At 32.4% G+C, this 24,866-nt stretch overlaps 1 protein-coding gene across 1 annotated transcript in view; it reads left to right on the top strand.

The window, feature by feature from the left end:
* Window positions 1-24,522, top strand: part of LOC111622081 (farnesyl pyrophosphate synthase-like) — a 43,769-nt gene extending 19,247 nt beyond the window's left edge. The window contains exons 5-10 of the mRNA XM_023364433.1: window positions 689-811; window positions 7,145-7,318; window positions 8,879-8,992; window positions 12,121-12,198; window positions 17,864-17,998; window positions 22,774-24,522. Of these exons, the coding sequence (XP_023220201.1) occupies window positions 689-811; window positions 7,145-7,318; window positions 8,879-8,992; window positions 12,121-12,198; window positions 17,864-17,998; window positions 22,774-22,980 (831 nt within the window). The 3' untranslated portion in view covers window positions 22,981-24,522. The remainder of the gene's footprint in view (window positions 1-688; window positions 812-7,144; window positions 7,319-8,878; window positions 8,993-12,120; window positions 12,199-17,863; window positions 17,999-22,773) is intronic.
* The last annotated feature ends 344 nt before the right edge of the window (window positions 24,523-24,866 follow it).

The following is a 24,866-nucleotide window of genomic DNA, read 5'->3' as shown; positions in this document are numbered from 1 at the left end:
AGTCTACTGAACTGAATTGATCGGATTAAAGAGACACATTCACAACACAATTAAAAAAAGTTTGACTAATAATAATAAACAATGCTTTTAGCTCACAACTATAAATTAGATAGAGTATTTATTAGGTTATCCAACTCTATCTAAAAAATTAGAGCAGGTGTCCCCAAAGGGATTAAAAGTCAAAGTGTTTGTTTGTTAATTAATTTACAGCAATACAACACTTAGGTGATATGCCTAGGGGATGCCTTCCAGAGGGATATTTTTTTTAAGGGTAACTGGTCTCTCTATTCAAGTGTTACAGATGTGGACAAAACCTGGAAAACTCTACGTGGACAACCTATCCTGGCGAGATGCAAACCCACGACTGAACTCCCGGTGTTCGGGGAATGCAATCACTTGGCCACTGGTGGGCCCTGCTCTAAGTGTAGTTCTTTATCTTGTGAATTATGTTATTTTGAAGTTTATTTTTTCCCTGTGATTTTTATATAATTTTGTATAATTATTATTATTATTAATTAATAATATGAAATATGTTGTTATTCATGATAGTAAAAATATAGTCATATTTTTAAAACTTTAAAAATTATAATTAGTTTCACTTGAAATTTTTGTTTAAAACTATTTGGAAATAACTTTCATTCAGCATAACAAGTAAATTACATCCTATATAATTTATTTTTTTAATTAGGAAAACATTGGACTAATCGCTATAAATGATGCTATAATGATTGAAAGTGGAATTTTTTATCTGTTAAAAAAACATTTAAAAAACCTTCCTTGTTATGTAAATGTTGTAGAAGCATTTCATTGGGTTAGTAAAAAGTTTTTCTTACATATTTTTGACTTTGAAATATTTGACTTTAATTTTATATTTATATTCTTATAACAGAATATAAACATTTAAGTATTTTAAGTAATTATTTTATATAATTTAACTAAAAGTTTTAACTACTTTACATTTAAATAGGGAAAAAGATGTCTCTTTTTTCCCTCCCATTAAAATCAGTAATAATGAGACAACTGAAGACAAGGAAAAAATCCAGCAACGAGTTGCTTAATTTTCCTAGCAGAATTTAAAATTTTGGTGGTGCTATCTGTTATGATATCTCATTTAAAAAACTTTTTATATTTTTAATTATTATAAAAGGGTAAAAAGCTTAATTCTGAGGATAGCGGCGGGTTTTATAAAAAATTGTAATTGCTAATAATGAATAAAATTGTCATTAAGTTTGATTCTACTTGAGATAAGAGACACAATCCCCTTTTTATCTCCCCATTTTGTCAACTTTTAACCACCAGAATTTAATAGCATCAATTCCCGATACATAAATCTTCTTCCAAAATTTCAAATTTTTGACAAAAAGGCACATGAATTATTAAACTTCAAAGATCATGGCCCCCACACACACAGAAAAAATAAACCCCAATTATTTTGAATTTCTCAATGTTTCAATCACCGTACTTTACCTCTACCTCTGTTATTACTATTACATCCTGGCTCTGTTATATATATATTAGTGATGTAACAAATATTCGGTTACTATTCGGCCGAATACCAAATATTTAATCACTATTCGGCCGAATACCTAAAAACAGGAGTAAGAAATAACAAAACACATAACATTAAATTAATCATTTTGGTATTTAGATTTAATTGGGTTAGTGTTGTTTGTTTATATTTATTTATAACTTATAACATGCACAAAATAAAAAAAAAAATAATATTAGTCACATGTATTCACAATTTATAATTAAAAAGATCAGCACACGTACACACCTATTCTCCAACAAATAGGTATGTGTTGTATTGTGTATGTGTGTACATTGCACATCTGAGGGTCTGACCCTGCCTATCCTTCTTTTTAAGTGCTCATCTTTGCTTTTCCCTTTCCTCTATCGCTCTAGTCCATGTATGCCTACGCATACATCATAATACGCGCTCACAATACATTCGATTTGTCACTTTTCTCTCGTAGATTTCCCCTTTTTACAATTATGTGATTCATAGCCTAGTGATAACAGAGAAAAGAGACAGATAGGACATCGGTATAAGTCCCAGTTATGATTTCACAGATTTGAGATAGCTTGGTAGCCTGAATGGCCCCAGGCTTTCGTCTGTGTATGCTAAGTGACTTTCATTACAAGCATATAGCTTTCCGAAGTCTATGACAACAATTGTTTAGCATTGATGGCCACAAATTTTGTGCCAATAAGCTGCCTCTGCTTGTTCGATTATGTTATCAACTCAATTTCATATTTATTTTCATATTTTCACTTTGCAGTCCTTTTCTGTTCTTTTTCCGTTATTTACACATGTAGGTAATTTTATTGTTATCCACATCTGATATCATCACTTATCACATGCAATGACGCTCGTTTGTCCGCTACAACTGTCAAGAATTAATGTGATTGGCGAAGTGTAGTGACAGTGGGCAATTAGAGAGCAGGGTCCTTGCCATAATGCTGTTTGCACGCCAATTTTTGTACATGCGTTAATCAAGCTGAATAGTTTGGCCGAATATTCGGCTATTCAGCCACGCTCCTGGCTGAATATACTATTTGTTGCAACACTAATATATATCTTTCATAATTTTCTCATTTCAATTATTAATAATAATAAATCTACATAAGTTTATATTTGAGTGATGAATATGTATTCACTTTTATAAATGACAAAAATTGGCTAATTCCTAAAACTGTTTCTTAAAGCAAATGTTTTTCATTAGATAGTTTTACATATGTTTAAGTCAGTCATGAGCAATCCGAGATAGTAATTTGTGGCCACTGGGGTTTTGTCAATATATTTTATTTTCCTGTCTTCTGCTTTGTGCCATCGTGCAACCCTAATTAAAGTGATATTTGTGATGAAGAACATTCAAGCTAAACTATCAGTGAAAAGATGAGAATAAAGTATATATTATTAGTTTGCAGGATATGCTGGAGTGATTGTTAGTCATGAATATATGCTAATGATATGCAATGCTGGAGGGCAATAATTACTGTTCCTGCATCCAGGAACAGTATTTTTTGTTTAGATTTTTGAAGAAGCCACTCAGTTTTCAGCCTCCTCTGCAATGCTAAAGATTGTCTTGACATGCACTTCCAATTAGACATCTACACTATCCCTGTTACTGATCACAAGAACCATTCATTCAATATCTTTATTACGTATCAAATTTGTACATATCTGGTTCCTCATGGCACTACCGGGAATAAAATATATGAAGTTGGATGATAAAATGACAGTATGTTTTTTTTTTTTTTTTTAGTAAATATAGAGTAATGTAAGATTGAGTATGATTGAAATACAACATGCACAATGAAACAATTCAATTCATATTACAAATGGAAAGAGATGCGCTAAGATTGCGAGTGATAAAGAAAAAATAAAAAACAAAACATGGTTACAGTTAATTAATTAAAAGTACAGGATAATATCATAGAATGACTACACTAAGTCTATGGATATGAAACATAACATAAGTTACATTGGGATGATTACAATTATGCATACATATAATTAGGATTGAGATGACGTACAATAGTTAATATAATTAATACAATTAATTGCATGAGCATTGTTGCAAGGTGTACCAAGTACACAAAGTAATAAAATAATGTTAATGAATGTTAATAATCATGGAATAGGTTACATGCAAGTAATTGTGTACAATATAGAACAAAAGTTGCAATAACAAAATGGTTGACATGTAACATACAGCATAACATACAGGTGGAAAACAGGGTATAAAATGTTACAAGAGTAGAACAAGACAAAACATTACAAGTACTATTATGCTGACATATGTACAATATATACAATAAGACCGAGGCAGAGGTGCTGGAATAGGAGGGAGCCGCTTAGGAACTACTCACTGGTGGTGGTGGTTGGTGGTGGGAGCTACGAGCTCATAGGTTTGCATGAGGTTGAGGAAGGCTGCATACAGTTCCTTGTGCTTGAAGAGTTCTGACTGTTGACATGGCCAGGAGATATCGAGGCTCTGTGCCATAAGTTGGATAGCAAGTCTTTCCTTAGTTAGACAGATGCAATTGTAGAGGTAGTGGTCTGGGATGTCCACTGTCTTGCAGATGGCATAGAGGGGGGGGGACCGCTTCCCTGTGAACCTATGTAGATAACTGGAGAATTTCCCATGGCCGGTGATGAATTGCGTGAGAAGAGAGTTGTTAAAAATCCAGGTGTAGTTCTGGTACTCGTGGATGTTGGGGATATAGTTGTAGGTATGACTGCTGTGATTTTCATACCAAGAGTCCTGCCAGTGGTGGAGTGTGTCGTTGTATAGAAGTCTTTTAACTTTATTCAGGCTGATTTTTATTATAGATGGAGTCTAGCATGTCATTGTTGGCAGCTGTCTTTGCCAGCTGGTCAGCTCTCTGGTTACCAGTGGTACCATGATGACCGCAGACCCAGGTAATGCTGTAGCTATTGGAGGAGTTGAGAGTAAGTTTTTTGATTGCAGTTGAGATGGAGTGGAGCTGTTTGCTATTGATAAGGTTGATGGCAGTCTGTGAAGATTGCAATCTGCTTATGTGTTAAATGCTGTTCAGACCAGCCAACATTGATGCTAATGGCCACAAGCTCAGCCTGAAAAACACTGCATAATTTGCTTAGTCTGTAACCCTGCTGATGGATCTTATGGTTATTTTGCATAACAATGAATGTGCACCTGATGTTTCCATCCAGGCCAGAGCCATCCATATAGATTTCCACGTCGGAGAAATTGGGCGAACTGGTGTTAATTAATATGGTTGTTGAGGTAAGGAGGAGTGAAGTCGGTGACGGGATTCATTTGCTCAAAGTTGGCAGCGGGAATGTTGCAGATGACTGTACAGATGTCTTGGCCAGTCTTTAGCTTCCAAAGCTCGTACCTGGCATGAATAACGTCGGTGATGGGTGGCTTGTGGGTTATGGTATGAAGACTACTGTTCAGGGTTGTTCTGTAGGCCCCGATTAAGGCCTTGCACTGGGATGAAATTAGTTTCCTGGAGGGGTGAACCTTCTTGGCAGCCCAATTCCAATTGCCGCAACCATACGTGATGATTGGTGTGGTCATAAATGATACCAACTGCCTCGGAAGACCCCACTTCTTGTGGGCAACCTGGGAGAAAGCTGAAAGATGAGGTTGGTTCTATTGGTAATATATTTTATAGGATTGTCCCAACTAAGGTGGTGGTCCAACCAGACGCCAAGGTATTTGATTGCCCTTTCAACTTTGATGGAGTGATTATCCATGTGAATTGTCGGTGTGTGACGGTACAGATTTGGTTGCCTGGGTCTATTAAAAACAATGCAGGTAGTTTTGCCAGGGTTAAAATTGAGTTTGTGCCTGATGCTTCAGTGATGAACACAACTAAGCGTATCATTGCCTCTGCTCTCAAGTGTAGCACGGGAATTACCGCCAATCAGTATCAAGACATCGTCCGCATATGCTATGATGCCATCATGTCCAAAATCTTCTTGAAGAAAAGAGTTGAAGGCAAGATTCCATAGGAATGGTCCACAGACCGACCCCTGAGGGCAGCCTTGGGCAATATTTCTTTCCACATGATGTGAGCCATGTTGTAGTAGAGCCTTCCAGTCGTTGGGGTAGTCCTTGAAAAGTTGGTAAAGATGCAACTTTGAATATGTGTGATACAATGCACCCTTTAAACACTTGCCTCAAAGAGCATCAGAATTTCATTCTGAAAGGATTGGCCAACACTGCATTAGCTATCTTTGCCTCCAATCCCAACATATATGTGCATTTCAACCATGCACACCTCATACATCACTCCACCTGGAAATAACATTTTAGACATTTAGAGCAAGTTGAAATTTATAAGTCCACCCTCAAAAATACCACCATTAACTTCTGCAATGTAGATTCCTTCCTCCTGGTGTGGAAGTCATTCTACAAACCCCCCTCCCTCTCTCTTCCTTATGTCACCTCCCCTCTTCACACATGTACAGCAATCACCCATTGTTTCAACAACTGCAAGGTCATATAACCTGATGATGCCTGTTCAACATGGGCAAAAACATTAGCTACATATCTCTTGTTCTGTTGGTTATTTGGTTTTTGTGGCTTTTTTATGCATTTATATTATCTTTCAATCATGCATTGTATCCAGTTGACATTACTGATGAAAATATACACAAACAAATTTGAAATCTAGAATCATGCAGACCAAAATGCCTTTTTCCTATAAATTGTGATACCAAATTTTCTTTCTTGTTCTGTTTTTGTTTTAAATTAATAATGTGTTTAACAGAGAAAGAACAAGAAAATGGCTCTGTTATTCTCCCAACTAAGTGAGTTCTATTGACTTTTTGTGGATAGAAATAATAAAAATTATAAACATGGTTAGATACTTCAACTAGTTAGAAATAAATGAAAGTAAAATAAAATTTTATTTATTAGTATATTTATAAATGGGCCCTAGTAAAAACTATTTCAGTTATGTGTCTGAATATGTTAAAAATCATCTTGAGATTTGCAACAAGTGAAAAGGGGGCCCTCCAAAACACTTTGCGGGGAAATCCTGCAGTTTTCTGTTATGGTCCTGCATGTATTACTTTAATACCTAGTGAATTGGATGGTACCAATATATCTCATAACAAGTAGGCTCAAAAGCCTGCAGCTCCAGAAGTTTACTAAGTTCACCTGCAGCCTGTATCCAGGAAAGATTTCTCATCACTGATGTAAATCAAACCAGTCTGAATTTAAAGATGAAAAAATTTCATAAGTTTCAACATCATTAAATATTTTATAAAAATTCATTATTTTAATATGAAAAGTCAGTTTTATGTGTTAAAATTGTATTGATTGATTTGTGATTTAATGCAAATTATATCAAAGTAAAAAAATTGAATTTGTTGAATTTTATAAAATATAAAAATATAAATTACTATTTGAATAATTTTTTTTTTAAATTATTAATAATAATGAATTGAGTGAAACACATTAAACTTTGTTTTGATGACAAATTTGCTTAAATTTAATTGAATGAACAATAACATAATTATACATGTAACTAAAAAAATTCATATAAATTTACAAGTAATGACTATAGAGAAAAATAGTTTTAGAAAAATATATTTGTCATCAATTTAAAATTTCATTACTTTTTTTATATTTTTTATCAGATAATTAGATTTAGTTCTTTTGGACAAAGCATGGATATGATGTCAGAATATTCTCGTCAGTCATCCAAATTTGAATTTTTTACTGAAGACAAATATTCAGCTATAACTATGTACAAGACAGCTTATTCATGTGTTCTGCCTGTAAAATTAGCATTATATTTGGTAAGTAAAATCTGACTTTTATATAATATTTAACCATTAAAACTATCTTCCCTTGTAGGTCTGATAATAGCACAAGGATGTGCGGTAAGGTTCTCTATCATTTCTTCGCTAATAGTGTCTTTTAGCGCCTCGTCAAAAGTAGCAGGCTCTCGAGACATAGTTCGTTGCCTTATACGAATATCAATTCCATTTAAACATTGTACCTTTAATTGTTCATCTAATTCCTTTGTTTGGACTCTGAATAATAGCAGTTTCCTCAGAATTTGCGCTCGGCTCCGGTGTGATCACTATCTCCATTGCTAGCAACTGAAGACAAGCGGCATACGCCTGCACATTTTCCTCCTTTTTTTGAACGCATGTATAAAACTTATTTAGTCTGAAGGGAAAGGGTTTGCGGTCAAAGTACTCTATCATTAGGCATTTGAATTCATCGAATTCCTCTATATCTTTGATTCGTCTATCTTTTCTAATGAATTCCCGGGCTATTCCTGTGAGTCTAAGCTTTGCTACTGATAACATTTGTGCTTTTGTCCATTCTGACAATTTTGCTACATCTACCAATGAGTCAAAAAACTCACTGATGTGGGGACCTCCTGCTTGTCCTGCGAATGCAGGCAGTAAAGGAACCAAACTACCTAATCCTCCAAGTGTTGCGCAAGGATTTTCGCCTTCCATTTCTATGCTACTATATACTAGAATCCTCTATTTAGTGTAATTTTGGGGCTATCTATGCCTCACAAAATTTTCTCAAGGAAGCCTGTCTATTGCGGACAAAACTTGTCTAAGCCAACCTTGTCTATCACGGACAAACCTGTCTATTTACCCCACTCCTGACACCAATGTGAGATTAGCAGTGGGTCAGAAGTTAAGCTCTTTCTGGCCACTTACTCTGCAACAGGTTGATAAAACCCGATCTCGGAGTCTGTTGGATGGCTAGGAGGGCAAATCGAGTGGGAGGAGGTTAGGAAGCTGGCAGGTGTCCTTAAATGACAGGAAACAGGTTCAAATAAATAACAAACATTTATTGAATGGCTAAGCTAGAATACATAAGGTGATAACAATATATAGGTTAAATGCGGTTAGATACAACTAAGAGTAACTGCGTATAACATAAGTTCACTATACCCAAAAGGGACGCCCTAATAGCTTTAACGGCTAGTCTGAGAGAGAGAGTTTTCAAAGCTCTAAAACAATGCAAATACCTCAATGTGGATATAACCATCACACGTTCGATGAATATGTTCCTTAATGGTGATGGAAGTTCTGTCGTATCCTGTCAATCCAGCGTACGGAGACAAAATGCACAGTTACAAGTCTAACTTCTGAGAGATTGCACCGAGCTTCGGGGATTCAAGCTTTTATATCATTCGCATGGAAAAACTGACACGTGATTGACTTTTGTTGACGATGACAGTGCATTCTTCACACCTAAGTGTCAACTTTCCCATCTAATTGTTATTACAATCGGTGACCTCCGATCTAGTTCAAATTCTTCAGGTTTTGTCCAAAGATCTTTATACTTGATATAAAATTTGGATATTTTTAAGAGCCCCGTAAAAATCCGCGGGCTCACATTCTCGTCAGTCATCCAAATTTGAATTTTTTACCGAAGACAAATATTCAGCTATAACTACGTACAAGACAGCTTATTCATGTGTTCTGCCTGTAAAATTAGCATTATATTTGGTAAGTAAAATCTGACTTTTATATAATATTTAATCATTAAAACTGTCAATAAAATTTTAATGCATTAACTATAAATATTATATTAGTTTAATTATTAATATTAATATAAAAAAATATAACAATGAAAACATTTAAGAGAATAGAAATGTTCTGATTGATATTTTGTAGAGTTTCTATTTTATTAAAGAAGTATTGAAAGTATATTTCTTAAATTAAATGATCTACTAATACATAACATAGCACTCAATAATACAAATAATCTGAAATGTTTAAAAATCTCAAATTCTTGTTCTAAACCAGAGCTTCTTAAACTATGGGTCATAACACCATTTGGGGTTGCAAAAACTTTGGCAACATGTTTGCAAAGGATGTCACTTGAAATATTACTCTCAGATTCTCCAATACTGATTAGCAAAAATAATCATGAAAACCATTTTGTTTTAAAATATTTAATTAAAATTAAAAACTATGTTATATAAACATTTTATTTCTATGTTATGTATTCATAACTTTTCTTGTTATGACCTCCACTACTTTTAGATTGAGATTGAATAAGGGAGTAGATTTAATCTACTATTGCTTATTTTTTTCAACTGTGTATCACACAAGCCATCTTAACAGTGTTAGTTCACATTTCTGTTTTCAAAATTGCCTGGAAAGTTAAAAATATAATCTTAATGAGTCATAAACATTAAGTTTGGTTTTAGACTTTCTCTCCCAATATATATAGTATACAGTGCTGGAAAAAATATTTAGGATCACTAGTTGTAACGGACACTTTGTACCATACATGTGATTGGTCGAGTTGCCAGTAGCGCGAAGCTATTGTTCGTTGGATTATGACTAAACGCCCCTAAGGCGGAAGACCCCTAACCGCGAAAACGGAAGTCGTTGGGAGAATAACCCTGCGCGGTACGAGAGGAACCGCAGGGTCAGTCACTTTTTGGTTTGGTCTCTGGTTGTGAGGACGTCGATCAGTGCGAGACGCAAGAAGAACGAAGTTATACCCCAGAATAGATTTGAACCTTGGGGTACGAACTCATCACTTTGAACTTGTACCTGGCTAAGATTCCCGTTAGCCGTAACACTAGTGCATTTAAACTTGTGAATGAAACAGAGCAATTTCTTTTCATTATATTAGTTATTTCTAGTAAATGTGAGGTTCTAGACATAGTCCAAATTTCTTGTTAAATGCACTATAAATATAATTTAATATAGAAGTGAAGTATGGCACAAAGAAACGTGTGTGAGATATTAAGTTAGTTCATAATGGAATGTGAACAAGGTTCTCTCTAAGCTGTGCAGCTATGCACTGCTCAGATTGTTGCTGCACATGAGAATTTATGTGCCATACAGGCAAGCATGCACACTGATTTCTCACTCTATCTGCAACATGATTATTGCTATGTATATTTTGATTAAATACATTAAATCATTGACAAAAGATAATATTTTGTTTGGAAGCATGTTTTAAAATGAATTTTAATCTTTACTTTATTGTTAAATATTAAAATAATTAAAGGAAAAAAATAAGATTGTGTATGTAATCACTTTTAGTAAGATGATTAGCTCTTGCTGTTTTTATACCTGCTGGTGCAAAAGTAATGCACCAGCAGATGCTTCTATGCAAATAACAATCATATATATACAATATAGGAACTTGTAATCATCAAGGTATACTGTACAGTTAATTATTATATACGTAAACTGTATGGTGCAGCTTGATATTTGCATGCTAGGTTAATTTACACCATAAATTACATGTTTTCCTGACAATTATGTACAGTGGGTGATTGGTTAACAAACATAATCCATTTCAAGACTGTTTGTTAACCGATTATCGATTTACCATAGGTTTTTATGGAAATTTGATTAATTTGTTCTGGAAAAATAAAAAATATATACTTTCTTACTATGTTTATTTATATGTAATAATAAAAATACATATATACACAGTCTTGCATTTTTATTAGTCGTGTTTTTTCTGTTTGTGGGGGTTAAAGAATCTGTCCAATGTTGATTGCTTATCTCTCTTTTTCAGGATTTTTCAGAAGTAATTAACAGTATTGTAATTGTAGAGATTCCTGAGCCTATTAACCTCAACCTGGTTTGGATGCCATTCTAAGAGCATTATTCTGACATCATTCCACTTCTTCAAAAGGTATTTAATAGCAGATATCGGCATTAATCCTCTTTTTCAGAAGAAAACATATCTCACCAAGTTTCTTGGTGTTCTTCTGTCATCAATCAGTTTCAGGTTCCATTATGAGCTCTTTAGTGTTCTTTATTTCTTCTTGATTATACAGTATTTTCTTAAATAAGATTGAACTGCAGCCTACTGTAGACCTGTTCATTCACACCACACTGCCCAGCAACATTAGACATCTTCTGCCCACTCTCTACCTTTGCTATTATACTCTCACCTTTCGAAAAAAAAACATGGAAAACTGAACGGGTGCCCGCCCGACAGTCTTGGGAATACTATAAAAGAATTGCTCTTGTCAGAAAAATAAAAGGCTGGAATTACGAGGGAGAGTTTTATAGAGGAATACTATCAATATCTAAAGAGTATATACTTATCTATATATCTATCTAAAGAGTATATACCGGTTTGAGCGTCAATGTTGACGTTTCCCACACTCCAAAAAGTCTCAAATTGTTGCCTGAAGACAAGGGAAGACCAATTGGTATTTATTATTTTACATCACTTCTTCTTGTGTTTGTTCTGTGAGGTGTTAATTGTCTGAACATAAAAATCGTTTGCTAAAGTGTTTATTATCCGATTTGTTCGTTAATTGATCACTTACTGTATTATGTTTGAAAGCATCCTCTGGTGCCTTACTTTTGAATAACCATGTATGTAGTAAAATTTAGTTAATCATTTATAAATTTTAATTTCTCTAGCATGGAATGTCTCTTTAATGTATGCAGACTTAAAATATTAACTTTAAGATACATTAAATGTAAAATTCAAATTTCTTACATTTTATAATTAGAAGAAATAGTCAACAAAAGTCTTTCTAAAGAATAATATAGAAATTATAGAATAGATTTTTATATCTTACTTTTGTTTCATGTATATTTATGTTTTAAAATGTTAATGATATTCTAAAACTGTTTTAATGAAGGTAGGCTGGACAAATGAAACTCATCTTAAGAATATAGAACAAATTTTAGTAAAGATTGGACAATATTTTCAAGTTTTAGTAAGTTTGTAAAATATAACAATTTTATTATAAATTAGATTAAAGTGTATTTGAAAATAATAAGTATTTTTAATTTTTTGAACTTGATTAAAATTCTATAGTTGAAAAATATAAAACAATGTTTATTCAACTGTTAAAAAAAAATAAAATGATTTGTAGATTAAAATATATCCAAATTTATTTCATTAATGTTAAAAAAAACCACTTGTAATGGCATAAAACCATTTTAACATCATATTTGAAGCACTCCCAAATTTACAAAATTAGATTACAAATTTTATTTAATATAGGACTGAACACGTAGTTTTTTCTAAGGTCAGCGTTCACTTCTTAGAATGACTGTGGGTGGTACTCTCCCCCACCTGACTTTGGTGGGGTGAGGTGCCTGTTTTGCCTGTTTGTAGAAGAGGGTCACTATTTTGTATTTTATTTTGACTCCTCGGTCTCCTGACTACCTACGAGTCTGGATTTTTTTATGCGCAAATGATTTGGGCACCTAATACTCTGTGCCAAATATCAACTCTCAACATGTACTCCTTTATACCTCTATGCTGGTAAGAACATCGGGCAGTATGATTTTATAAACAAGACAGTCTTGTCAATAAGGAAATAAATTAAGCTTACTTATCCAGGTTAATCTATGTGATTTCATTCATATATCATATGACTATATGATATCAGAAGTAATTATAAGTCTAAGTGGTTTACATCTGCATAGCAAACAGAAGTTGAGTTTTTTCCAAGTTGATCTTTCTTTTCTTTTAGAGTTTTCTAACCTATTTAATTACAGTATATTAAAATTAATAATTAGAAATTAAAGAGGTAACTTAGCTACTTTTTGATCAAATTTGTTAGCTTAATCATTCTTACAGCCCAAAATTGATCCAGTAAATTATGCTTAATTATTTTTATTCAATATTTGTTTTTTTTTTATTGTCATCATGTATTAAATTACTAATAATCAAGGTTTTTATATAAATACTGTTTGATCAGTATATGAGGTAGAATTAGATAATATTATATTCAATATTTAGTGTTGTCAAAATTATTAGTTTACTATCTTCATTTACCTCTGAGATCCAGAGAAGAAGTGAAAAGACAAGAGAGAACAACAGAACATTCTAGAAATGTATATAAACTATAACTAAACATATTTACATATAATTCATGGCGGTTGACTGTTGCAACTATTCTAGGTTTAGATGGAGACCAAAGAGGTTGTTCTTGAAAGTACTGAGGAATAGGAGTACTTTTCAACACTATTAATATATTGTCAACATACCTAGAGTATAAACTGATGTATTTGAAGACTGGAAGGATTTTGTTTTCTAGTATAACCTGCTTTAGTTTGTGGAATTATGGAGAGGTGCTTACAGGAGCTCAAACTTCAAGGAATCCAGTAGATGATTTGGAAGCAAATGTGAGGTCAGCCGATTAGGGTGAGGTTTTTTCGACAGCCGAGCGGTTCTTTCTGTCGTGTGGGTGCAGACTGACTTCCTGAGACAGGTTTACCATATAACCGTTTATTAAACATAGAAATTTTCCTTACAAATTACTTGTTAGACGAGGTAGCACCCCAAAGCGCACGGATAAAGTTCGAAATAAAGTTCGTAAAAGTCGGTTTTCGTCACTAGTGGATGGACGCTGTTGGTGAAACACTCGGTGGGCCCCGGGGCGTTGATTACGGCTTTCGGCGGCTTCTCGCGGATGATCCGACGAATCTGTCGATTGCTAGGAGCACCCAGAGAACGATGCTTCCACGATGTTCCAAAATGTCCTTTTTTTTCTAAGATCTGGAGCACGCCCGTCCAGGAGACGACACACTACGTATCCAAACACCAAGAACCAAAAACTACAAACCAAGAACCTTCGTCTCTTGAGTCGCACAAATTTATAGATTTTTTTACAGAAGTCGCCTCTCCATTGGTCTCTCATTGTCACCTGGTGACAATTCGAAACCTAATGGAGGGCGCGGGAGAGGTTAACATAGCGACTGAATATGATCCTCTCTCTCGTCGCGTTTTCCTCGAATTTCTCCGTTTCCATTGTTTAACTAATTTTCCGAAAAAACCCATTGCATTGTTCAATCGAGACACCTAATCCGTTTCCTTAGCGTCTGAAAAGGAGCTCTTTATTTTCGATCGAACCCATAATTCGGACCTCTCAGTCGACCCCTGTTCGGGTCCTCACACAAAATATTGTTGCAATAAATAACCCTGCTACTGGGAGAAGTGGTTACTCTAAATGATTGGAATGTGGAAAGCCACCTTTCCAGCCCTTTGGCACAACCCTTACTTCTTTGAGATTGATTGGGTTTATAGCCCCAATAAAGAGGGCCTTTACACATTCTTTAGACCTTAACAGTAGAAAATAGGAGCTCTGCTACATTACCAATATTGCAGCAGAATATGGATACAATCAAGGGATCATCAGAGACCTAATTAAGTACTTACATCAATCTATAAAGAAAACAACAAAAACATCCAAATTTAGAATAGTGACTTATAATTTGCATTTTATGCAACTTCAAGGAAATTTCCAGAGCCAACAATATCTCTTTGGCCTTTAAAGTCTCTCAGTTTACACAGTCCTCAGAAACAAGAGACATGATCTTCTCGGGTTTATTTGATACCTGAAATGGATGATAGAACAGGCAAATGCCTATATTATTTTTGAGCTACCAGGAGGCATTTACATGAATGCATAAAGGAACACCAATATTCCATTAGAAAGAAACAAACATTTACAGCATTTACATTGGACAGTGGTGTACATCCTATCTTTGACCAAGCCTCCATACTATATCATTCAAAAAATTGAGCCAATGTTTGGAACCTAGAAAAACTAGAAATTTGTAAAGTGCACTTTGCAATCTATTATAAAGATGATAATACATTTGTATAAGCATGGAAGGCTTTCCAGGAGATCCAGCGATAGTCATAAATTTGTTTGATCAAGAGAAGACAACTGTAAAATTTAAAAATATTCCATTTTCAAATGTAACCTGATGATGGTAGTTTAATATCACTGAAAACACTTGTTTGTCTCATTAAACTTAAAACTCCATCAGTTTCTAAATAAAATTTGTTTTGTAATATAGTATTTTTGTATTTATCCAGTTACATTAGAACTAATAGAAGATCACAAACAATTATAAAACTGGTAAAAAAAAAAAGTTAAAATAGTAGCACACAATTTGGAGCTGCATTTGACCACTTCAATGATCTTGAAGGACAAAGTGTGAAAGAGACAGTAAAAGCATCAACAGAATTTAAAGCCATAATAACTAGGCAGTAGAAAGGTTTCATTCATGAAATAGACTCAAATATAAAATAGAATGTCAATGATTGTTAAACCAGATCACTAGTAATGTTTCTTTTATTTAATAATTCAAACTAAGGCATACAGTATCTCTCAGACTTTGAAGGTATGTGAAGGCAAAGAATTGATGGAAATATTTATGGCAAGCCATGGGTCGTTTCAAAATTTTATCCAACCTGCATAATTGAACTTTTAGCAGTGAGGTGGCAAACTCTGACATAGCAGCAGTTAAAATTATTGAGAAAGGCATTTACCACTCTGAACAGATCTTCAAAGTGGATGAAACTGGACTTTTTTGGAAAAATGCCCAAAAAGGTCCTATATACTCAAAGAAACTAAAACATTGACCAAGGCTTTTTAAGCCTTATTTACCTTTTTTTTTTACGAATGAATTTTTTGGTACATCATGTTTATAATTTATGCTGATTGTATTTTTATGTTCTGTAATATGCAAGAGATGCAAATTAAAACAAAGTTATCAAGTTAGAGTTGCCTTTGGACCTTTCTTTATCTAGACCAAATACTGTAAAAACAATTAAACTTCAATTAAACAATTTATCAACCAATTTGTTTAATAACCGAGCTGTAGAAACAGCACTCAGCATTATTTGTTTGTTTATCAACCAAAGAAGTACATACACTCCTCATTTAACGACTAAGTGAACCTTCTGTAATTTATGACTGTGCCTTAAATGGTTTTACTTTGGACTACCAGGTCATATATCAAATTTTTTCAATCTTCATTAGTTGCTCAACTGCAGCTTAGAAAGTTTTTATATTTGTATAAAATCACCAAATTTACAAATCTGAATTCTAGAACCTTTTAATATAATTGTATATATTAATTTCATTTAATGAAATTAAATAAATTGACTTTTAAAGGTAATTTTAATTTTAATTAGACTATTTATTTAAATTTTCTAACCAAATGATAAAGAGAACTATAGTAGAAATTAAGTCATAAAGCATTTGATATAAAAATGTTTATATATTAATCAGGGCTGCGGAGTCGGAGTCATCAAAAAATCTGCCGACTCAGACTCCTTTTTACTTCCCAACTTGTTATGTATATACAACGGAAAAGTATTGAAATCGTGTCAAATTTGACCCTCCATGTTTCTTTTGCAAATATACACATTTGGAGACCTCCCAAACCCCCAAAAAAGTCAATAAGAGGAAAAATTTGCATGCATGTGTGTGTTGGCATCTAATTTGTTTAATTTCTTTATTTTCTGTTCTGAGATATTAAACAATATCTCAGAATGGGTAAAGTTTAAGAAACGAAATGTGGCACTGTAGCTTGCGTATAAAGGGGCATTAATACTATTAAATTTTGGTTCTTAATTAAAGGTCAACAGGGTGAAGACATAAAAGGGGTCATGTGTCATATGTCTTAATGAATATTTTACTAGTTATTAGCATTCAAAATTTAAAAAATGAAAAATAAAACATATCTCTACTCTCAAAGTAAACTTTTTTTGTCATTTTATAATAGTACAGTAAAACCCGTTAAGATATTCTCACCTACGATGTTAGAATGTGTATGGGGACATGATTTAGTTCAATCATTCTGACGCTTAATATCGGAGTCAGATGGTTTAACACAGGAGTTAATTATTATTAACTCCTGTGTTAAACCATCTGACTCCGATTCCAACCACTCTGACCACAGAAATTATTAGGCTTCAAACAGGGTGAACAAAATTATGCCCCCACACACAGTAATATCCACACATATGCAAAAGATTCCATGTTTTTTTCTATATCTTGAAATTTCAAGGTGTCCTGAGTCCAAAAATGTAAAAATTTGGGAGGGGTAATTTATTGACTGAGCATTACACATTCCCTCTGTTATATATAACAGCCAGAAAAGTAAAAGTTATCAAATACATATTTATATATTACTTAGAGGAGTCTTTCAGCTTTGGAATAAAAAGTTTCTATGTTCTATCTGTATTAGAACTCTATTTATTTAACCTTTTATTCTGAGGTCACGTGGTGACGTCAGACTTTCCGGGTCTCTTTTGGTAACAAGTCTGTCCCTGGTTGGAATCGGAGTAGGAGTTGAATGGTAAGGAAAAGTCGGAGTCGGTAGATTTTTATGCGACTCCACAGCCCTGATATTAATACACTGTAAATTTCAAATTAAGAATGAATTTGTTCTTCATTCATGTTAAATTATATTATTAAAATATAATTACATTAAAATGAATTTTATTTATTTGTAGTTCCTTATCATTTAAAAATAAGGAATCATTTGATTTTGAAGTATATTTTAATGATTAAACACATTCAAAGTTATAGAAATAAAATAATAAAATTCTTAATTTTTGTTTTTATATAGGATGATTATCTTGATTGTTATGGTGATCCAGTGATTATGGGTAAGCAAGGTACAGATATTGTAGATGGAAAATGTTCTTGGATGATTGTTACTGCTTTGAAAAAAGCATCTGAAGAACAAATAGCTACTCTTAAAGTAAATATAAGTATTTTTCAATTCTTTGTATGATATTTTTATTATATACATAGATCACTATAATCACTAACAAGTCATATAATTTGACTTTGCAAAAATTAAACATTTTTTTAATTTTTGCATAATAGTATGTGAAATAAATTCAATTATATTAAAAAAACTATTCATAAAATTTTGCAATATTTACCTATTTTGAGTTATGCCATTTTCATTATCACTGATATATTTAGTTATTATTTCAGATACATTAATGTAATTCTTGTTAGAATTACTTTTTGTTTATTATGTCATATTCCAATAAATTTAAGATATTTGCATTATAATAATTTTGTGGACATTCTGTGTATCTAAGTTTGCTTGTTTAGAGCAGTCTACAGCTAAAACTATCTACCAGCATTACAAAAAAGTTTTGCTTTATGTTATCGAAGCCATTCCATGCAAGTTTATGAAAATTTTAGTTCCAAAAGTTTTCACCAGGACATTCAGCTATGATATGCCTTTTGTAATTTCTAATTTGAAAATAACTGATCACAACTAATCAACAAAAAATCCAACAAAAATAATTATGATGGCCTATAGTCCAAGTGATCACAGCTTATCCATTGGGCCAAAGACTGATTGATTTTTTTCAGGAAGAATACCTTCCACTCTGTGGTCACTTTTTATGAGCCCAATGATCATAGATTTAGCCAAGTCCACAATGGCAAGTGAAGGACAAAGCCTAACATATTCAGGACAGACAGCCTAAGTTTGATCCTGAGTCCCCAGAGAGGTAGGTTGATACTTTAATTGTTTGGCCATCCTGCCATCATATAGTTATCCAAGACTACAATAAAATAGTTATTATTAGTTATAAGTCTGCCTACCTATATATTTGTTGCCAGTTTGATGCTAGGTTTGTTTTCATCTGTATGTTGCTGTCCATAATTGTAGAATATGGGCTAAAGAAAATTCTCAAAAACTGATAAAAAGTCGCCTTGGGGAATGGAACTGCTATTTGGTGCAGTTTCACATTACTTCTTGACTTTTTTAAAAAAAACTTGGACTCAGAGGCACAATAACATGTGTGGCTACTGGCAATTTATAAGCATCACTATTGAGTAATTACATAGTTGCTGTTGAAATGCTGAAATTATGTCTTAGATCAACTGTTTTTGTGAATATAAGGTTTGCTGACTGGGAAGATGGAGAAGTTTGATTCAAAGTTAATTTGACTCAAGTCCAGATGAGCAAGGGGTGATGGTAGACATACTAGGGCAAAATGCCTTTATATGCCTTTATACAGTAAATGGAATCAATTTATAAACTGGTAGCTTACAATTTCATATCAAGAATGCTTCATTCAAACTATGATCTAAAGAGTTTGATTTGTTTTCAATGATGTCCCTTGATGTATTGGTACCTTTGAATTTAAACTAGAATTCCCATGTCTACGAACAGAAAATCAGTCTTCAATGTCGACCAACAGTTCTTGTTGAGAGAAACTTTGGGATTTTGGAGATAAGTTGCACACAACTAAAAGGGCTATAAGAAATCTAAATGGTATATACTAAAAGTGAAGAAATTGTGTATAATGATAAACATAGTTTACAGTCAAACAGTGTAATTGAACAAACAAATACAAAGAACAGTTGACCAGCACAAGCCTTCTGTGCTAGTTTGTAGCATGGCAGAAGTCAGTACAAAAAGGGTGCAGGATGATCTGATGTCCCGACACAACATTCCTTGACAATATACTCATAGAAATCCAGCTAAATCGCCTGAAGTTGGGCTCTGTAAAGCACATGCGCAAATGCGTATAATCTGGCTGCTTTACATGATTCAGATATTTTCTCTGTGGAAGCTATCCCGTATTCGATAATACAGCACTTCCATTGGAAATATGCATATACAATAACAATCTTATTACAAATTTCTATACATGTGAAAAAATATGATAAGATACATAATGCGGTTGAATTAATTAAAATTAATATTTTATTATAAAGTACATTAAAATACAAAAATACAGTAATCACACCATATGTATTTATATTTTAGACAATACAAGAAAAGCTGCACTTTTACAGCTTCCATGGATGGCAAGCCATGGCACAAGCTATAAAAAAAGGGGGGCCAACGTACATTATTCAAGGAGCTTCAAATTCTATGATTCAATGTCAGGTCAGCACTCCCACAAGATGGTGCTGGTTGCACTCAGAGCTAACTTGGCCTTGAAAATAAGGAATGGTGTTTTTGTCAACATATGATGAAGTTGCATTGACAGTCAACAGGTATTGTTCATTAGTTTCTTTTATATTTGCAGAATATGATAGAAGTCACAAATTTTCTGTTGTTTGGTTTCCTCTTTGGGATTAGGAAAAGGGCAACCAAGATGAAAAAGGGAACACATGTCCTAAGTGCCCCAATGTACAGATGACCATCTCCAAAATCACTCTGTAAAGAGCAAGTGGATTTTCAACGAAGTACTAGCACTTTTGAGCAAAACACTGATTGGATAAGTGGTATATTTTATTTTAACAGGATCATCAATATGTTAAATGAAGGGTGTTTTTACAAATTTGATGTTATCCCCCCTCTCTCTTTCTTTGCATTTATATTTTCCATGACACATTAAACAAATATAAACAAATGTTTCTGCATCTGCAAAGTTAAAGTATCAGATTCAACTACTATTATTATAACAAAACATTAGATTAAGTCATATAGTGATGTAGTAACCTATCTATATCTTCTTTAAAGTGCAAATTTGGTGTCATTTCTCTCTCTCTCTTTTGAGTAATGATCATGATATATTAAAACCGTGCACATCATTTTATCAACAGATGAAAGTATATTGAATGTTGTTTATTAAATTTTGGAGTTTTTAGCTAAATTTATACAGAAATTTTACTTAGAAGATGAAATAAATATAGGTATTCTTCTCCTACAAGCTGGAGGGAGAATACAAGATTGTTCTTCAACTGGTTCTCGTCTTAATGCCTAGTGATGTGGCAGTGTTGGTTCTATTGACTCTTCTTCAGTAGTTGACCCTGTGTTGGTTTCCTCTTCTGGTTCTGCTTGATGTGCTAAAATAAATTTGTCCCAAGGATCTATGGTTGGATTTAGTTCCTGTTCTTAATGCCCTTTTCTATGTACATGTGTTTCCGGTTGCCAGTGGAGTTGACTTGTATCTGTAGTATTTGCTGCACTGGATTCCTGTCAATAGATGGTTTCACTCTATTGGCATGCACATATAGTTGCTTCTTTGTATATTTTTGGTTACAAAATTTACTAGATTTAACTCTATAATCCAATATGGACTCGACTATTTTAGTGTGAGCTTTCATTTTACTTTGTTTAGAAAGACTCCTGTGTGATACTTGGATGGTTTGTTTCTGTTGGTAATGTTCTTATCTTTCTTTTGCTGCTTTCTTGGAATATTTCATATGTTGTAGTTATCCTGAATTTTAATTCAGAAGCAAAATTTTTGTCTATATCATATCTAGTCATTGTGGGACTTGTAATTAAATCAAATCAATAGATAGGATCCCTGCTGTCACTGTTGAATGTATATTGTTGTGATGTGTGCAAATAAAGCATATTGGGACCAATGGATACCATATCAAATCCCATATCACTGATCTCTAGCTATATAGTATGATTTAACTCACATTGACATAAAATAAAATAAACCTTTAACTATCCAACAATAAAAAATGTTTAATAAAAACGTTTTCAACCATTTTTAAATGCCCATCTTCAGTTGAACCAATATTAAAAAAGAACACTAACATAAAAACATAAAAAAAGAATGCATGAAATACATTTTAAATTAGTTTTTATGTTAGTGTTCTTTTTTAATCTTGGTTCAACTGAAGATGGGCATTTAAAAATGGTTGAAAACGTTTTTATTAAACATTTTTTATTGTTGGATAGTTAAAGGTTTATTTTATTTTATATTATTTATTCATTCCAGTATAAGTTCTTGCTTTTATTTATTTACTCACATTGACATTATATCATTTGACAATTCCATTGCATGCTGGATGATGTGCTATAGTAAGTAATCTCTTTATGTGAAATAAATCACATCTGACATTGATCAACATGATACAATTTGGCAAACTGTCTGGCAATTAATGTAAACTGATCAATGTCAGAGATGGCTTTAAACTTATTAACATGCAACAATTGTGTTCTTCCATGATGTTTTCTTGTGCTGGGATGTTGTAATAAATGTTTTATTTGCTCTCTTTTATTCCATTGATTACTACTACATGCTAAGCTTTAAGATGTATCAATGTTTATGCAACAAAGCATTTGATTATCAATTAATAATATACAGTAGAACTTCAATTATCCAAGGTTCTATATTATCTCAGGCAAACCTGTGAGTACATTACTTTACTTAAACTGTAATTCATAAAAGAAAATTTAAAATGAAAGCATATATTACAAAATTATTTGTTTCTGTTACATTTTACCATTTAACTTCACTGTGAGATAAAGCCATTCTTATTAAAATGTAACTTACGATAATTATATTTTAAGAATATAAATGTTTATATATGATTAAATTCAATAAGAGATAAAAAGAGGCTTAAAAGTAATATAGTATATTATATAAATTTTTTATATTCATAACTTTTAATTTAAAATGGCTGTAGTCATCCATTTTATGAGTTTTCAGTTATCTGAAATAGCATTGGTCCACATTATTCCAGATAATTGGGATTCTACTATAATTATTTATTTTATTTGAAAATAATAATATAATTTAATATTAATTTTAGGAAAATTTTGGTGTTCATGAAGAAAGTGCAGTCAGAAAAATAAAGCAAGTATATGATGAACTTGAACTTCCTAAGTTGTATGACCAGTACGAAGAGGAAACATTTCGAGAATTAACAATACTCATTGATAATGTAACAAATTCCTCTATTCTTCCACCAGAAATGTTTTATAGATTTATAAAAACGATATATGAAATAAATAAATAAATAATAATGCATAAAAACAGCAACTAGACGTCAAAACAATAACCAACCACTCAAATATCAAAAATCTAGCAAAATTTTTAATGAAATGTAATGTTTTCAACTATTTTAAACAGCCATCAACTGGTTATTAAATATTCTAGAACAGAACAATAACCCACACAGAAAATTTATAAATTGATGGAATTGGCTTTTGATTGGATTTGGTGTGTCACAGCAGGTGAATACAAAATGAATGTCTCAAGAACTTAGAGAAACTAGAAATATATAAGGACAATGACACCTTATCACAGTCTTGGCGATCTTATTTTGAATGTTCAACACTATATCCAATCAGAAGCCAATTCTATCAATATATCAATTTTATCAAATTGCTGTTCTGTTCTAAAATATTTAATAATTGTTTAAAATAGATCAAAAACGTTTCATTAAATGTTTTGGAAACTATTCTGTTAGTATGTTTGTTGTTAAAAATTTTAACTCAAGGTTAACATTTACTAAAAGTTTCAAAAATCACTCAGAATAGAATGTAACAGTTAACAAAAAATGTGCACATAAAATTGATACTTTGTGAAGTAACAAAAGTTATTAACAAGTGTTGTATTTTATTAAACATATTAAAAGCATGGAAAATGTATTAATGAAATAGATTCACATATATTAATATGCTAGATATATATATATATATTTCCATTTTAAAAAATAATAATAAATCAATACTTTATATTGTAGAAGAGGGATGGTAAACCTATGGAATGTGTACTCAAAGTAGCATATGGAGAGAAATTATCTGGCTCACAACATATCAAAAGATTTTGTGCAATTTGAAATAATTGTAGATCTATAAATTCTTACTGTCATCCAACTGTCTGTCTGTCTGTCTTTCCTTAATCTTCAGAATGGAGTTAGGTAGATGAAAGATGAGACCAGATATGGAAACCTTAGGGCAGGATTTTCCGATTAACTATGTATGAACTGATGCAAACTAAAAGTCACATTATTTCAAATCAAAATTTCCCCTGGAAGGTGTTAGATAGATGACCAGAATGACTATTGTTAAAGGAAAAGTATCGAAAGCTTGCAATACCCAGTCAGCGTATATGTATTGTGTACAGGGGCGGATCTACGTATGGACTAATAGAGCTTAATCCCTGGGCCCCCAGTGTCAAGGGCCACAAAAATTGAATTATCATCATAAATTTTTAACACATTTCATGTGTAGATATAATAGCTCATACTTTTTTATTCACACCAAATAATGTTTTGCCTATTGTTTAGTGCTAGAGATAGGCCTATTATTCTTATTATAACTTTCAGCATGCCCAAAAATTTTGCAAGAAATTTTGGTCAGGATTTTAATGCAGTAATGGGTTTTAATGCAGGGGCACTGCATTAAAACCCATTATTCAAAGCTTGGAAAATGTTTATTCAAACCAAAATTTTAAGACAACATGCTTAGCATCTGGCATGCCCATTCAAAAGGGTTTACCATCCCTACAATCAAACATCATAAAAAATATTGATCAATAATATGACACTTTTTTTTATTAATTACATAACATATATCATTTCTATATTTTTATATAATTTGCTAATTTTATATTATAAATGTTTTTATGAATTTAATTCTTTAATAAACTAATAATATATAATACATTAAAGTATTATTTGAAAATACTATAAATGATATAATAAATTTACCAATATAGACTAAGATTTCTATTAATTAAATGTTTTTTTGTATTAATTAAAAAAAGTTTGCAATCAGACTATGTAATAATACTGTTGATGTACTTATTTTGTATTGTTTTTGCAATAAATATCTAGATTTTTAAGAATTAATTGTATTATAACAGTAATTATATGCATGTTAAATTTTTATAAAACTA

The sequence above is a fragment of the Centruroides sculpturatus genome, unplaced genomic scaffold, assembly GCF_000671375.1.
Source record: "Centruroides sculpturatus isolate CEXI.00-Female unplaced genomic scaffold, Cexi_2.0 scaffold29, whole genome shotgun sequence".
Lineage (NCBI taxonomy): Eukaryota > Metazoa > Arthropoda > Arachnida > Scorpiones > Buthidae > Centruroides > Centruroides sculpturatus.
This window is presented reverse-complemented; position numbering and strand designations above follow the sequence as displayed.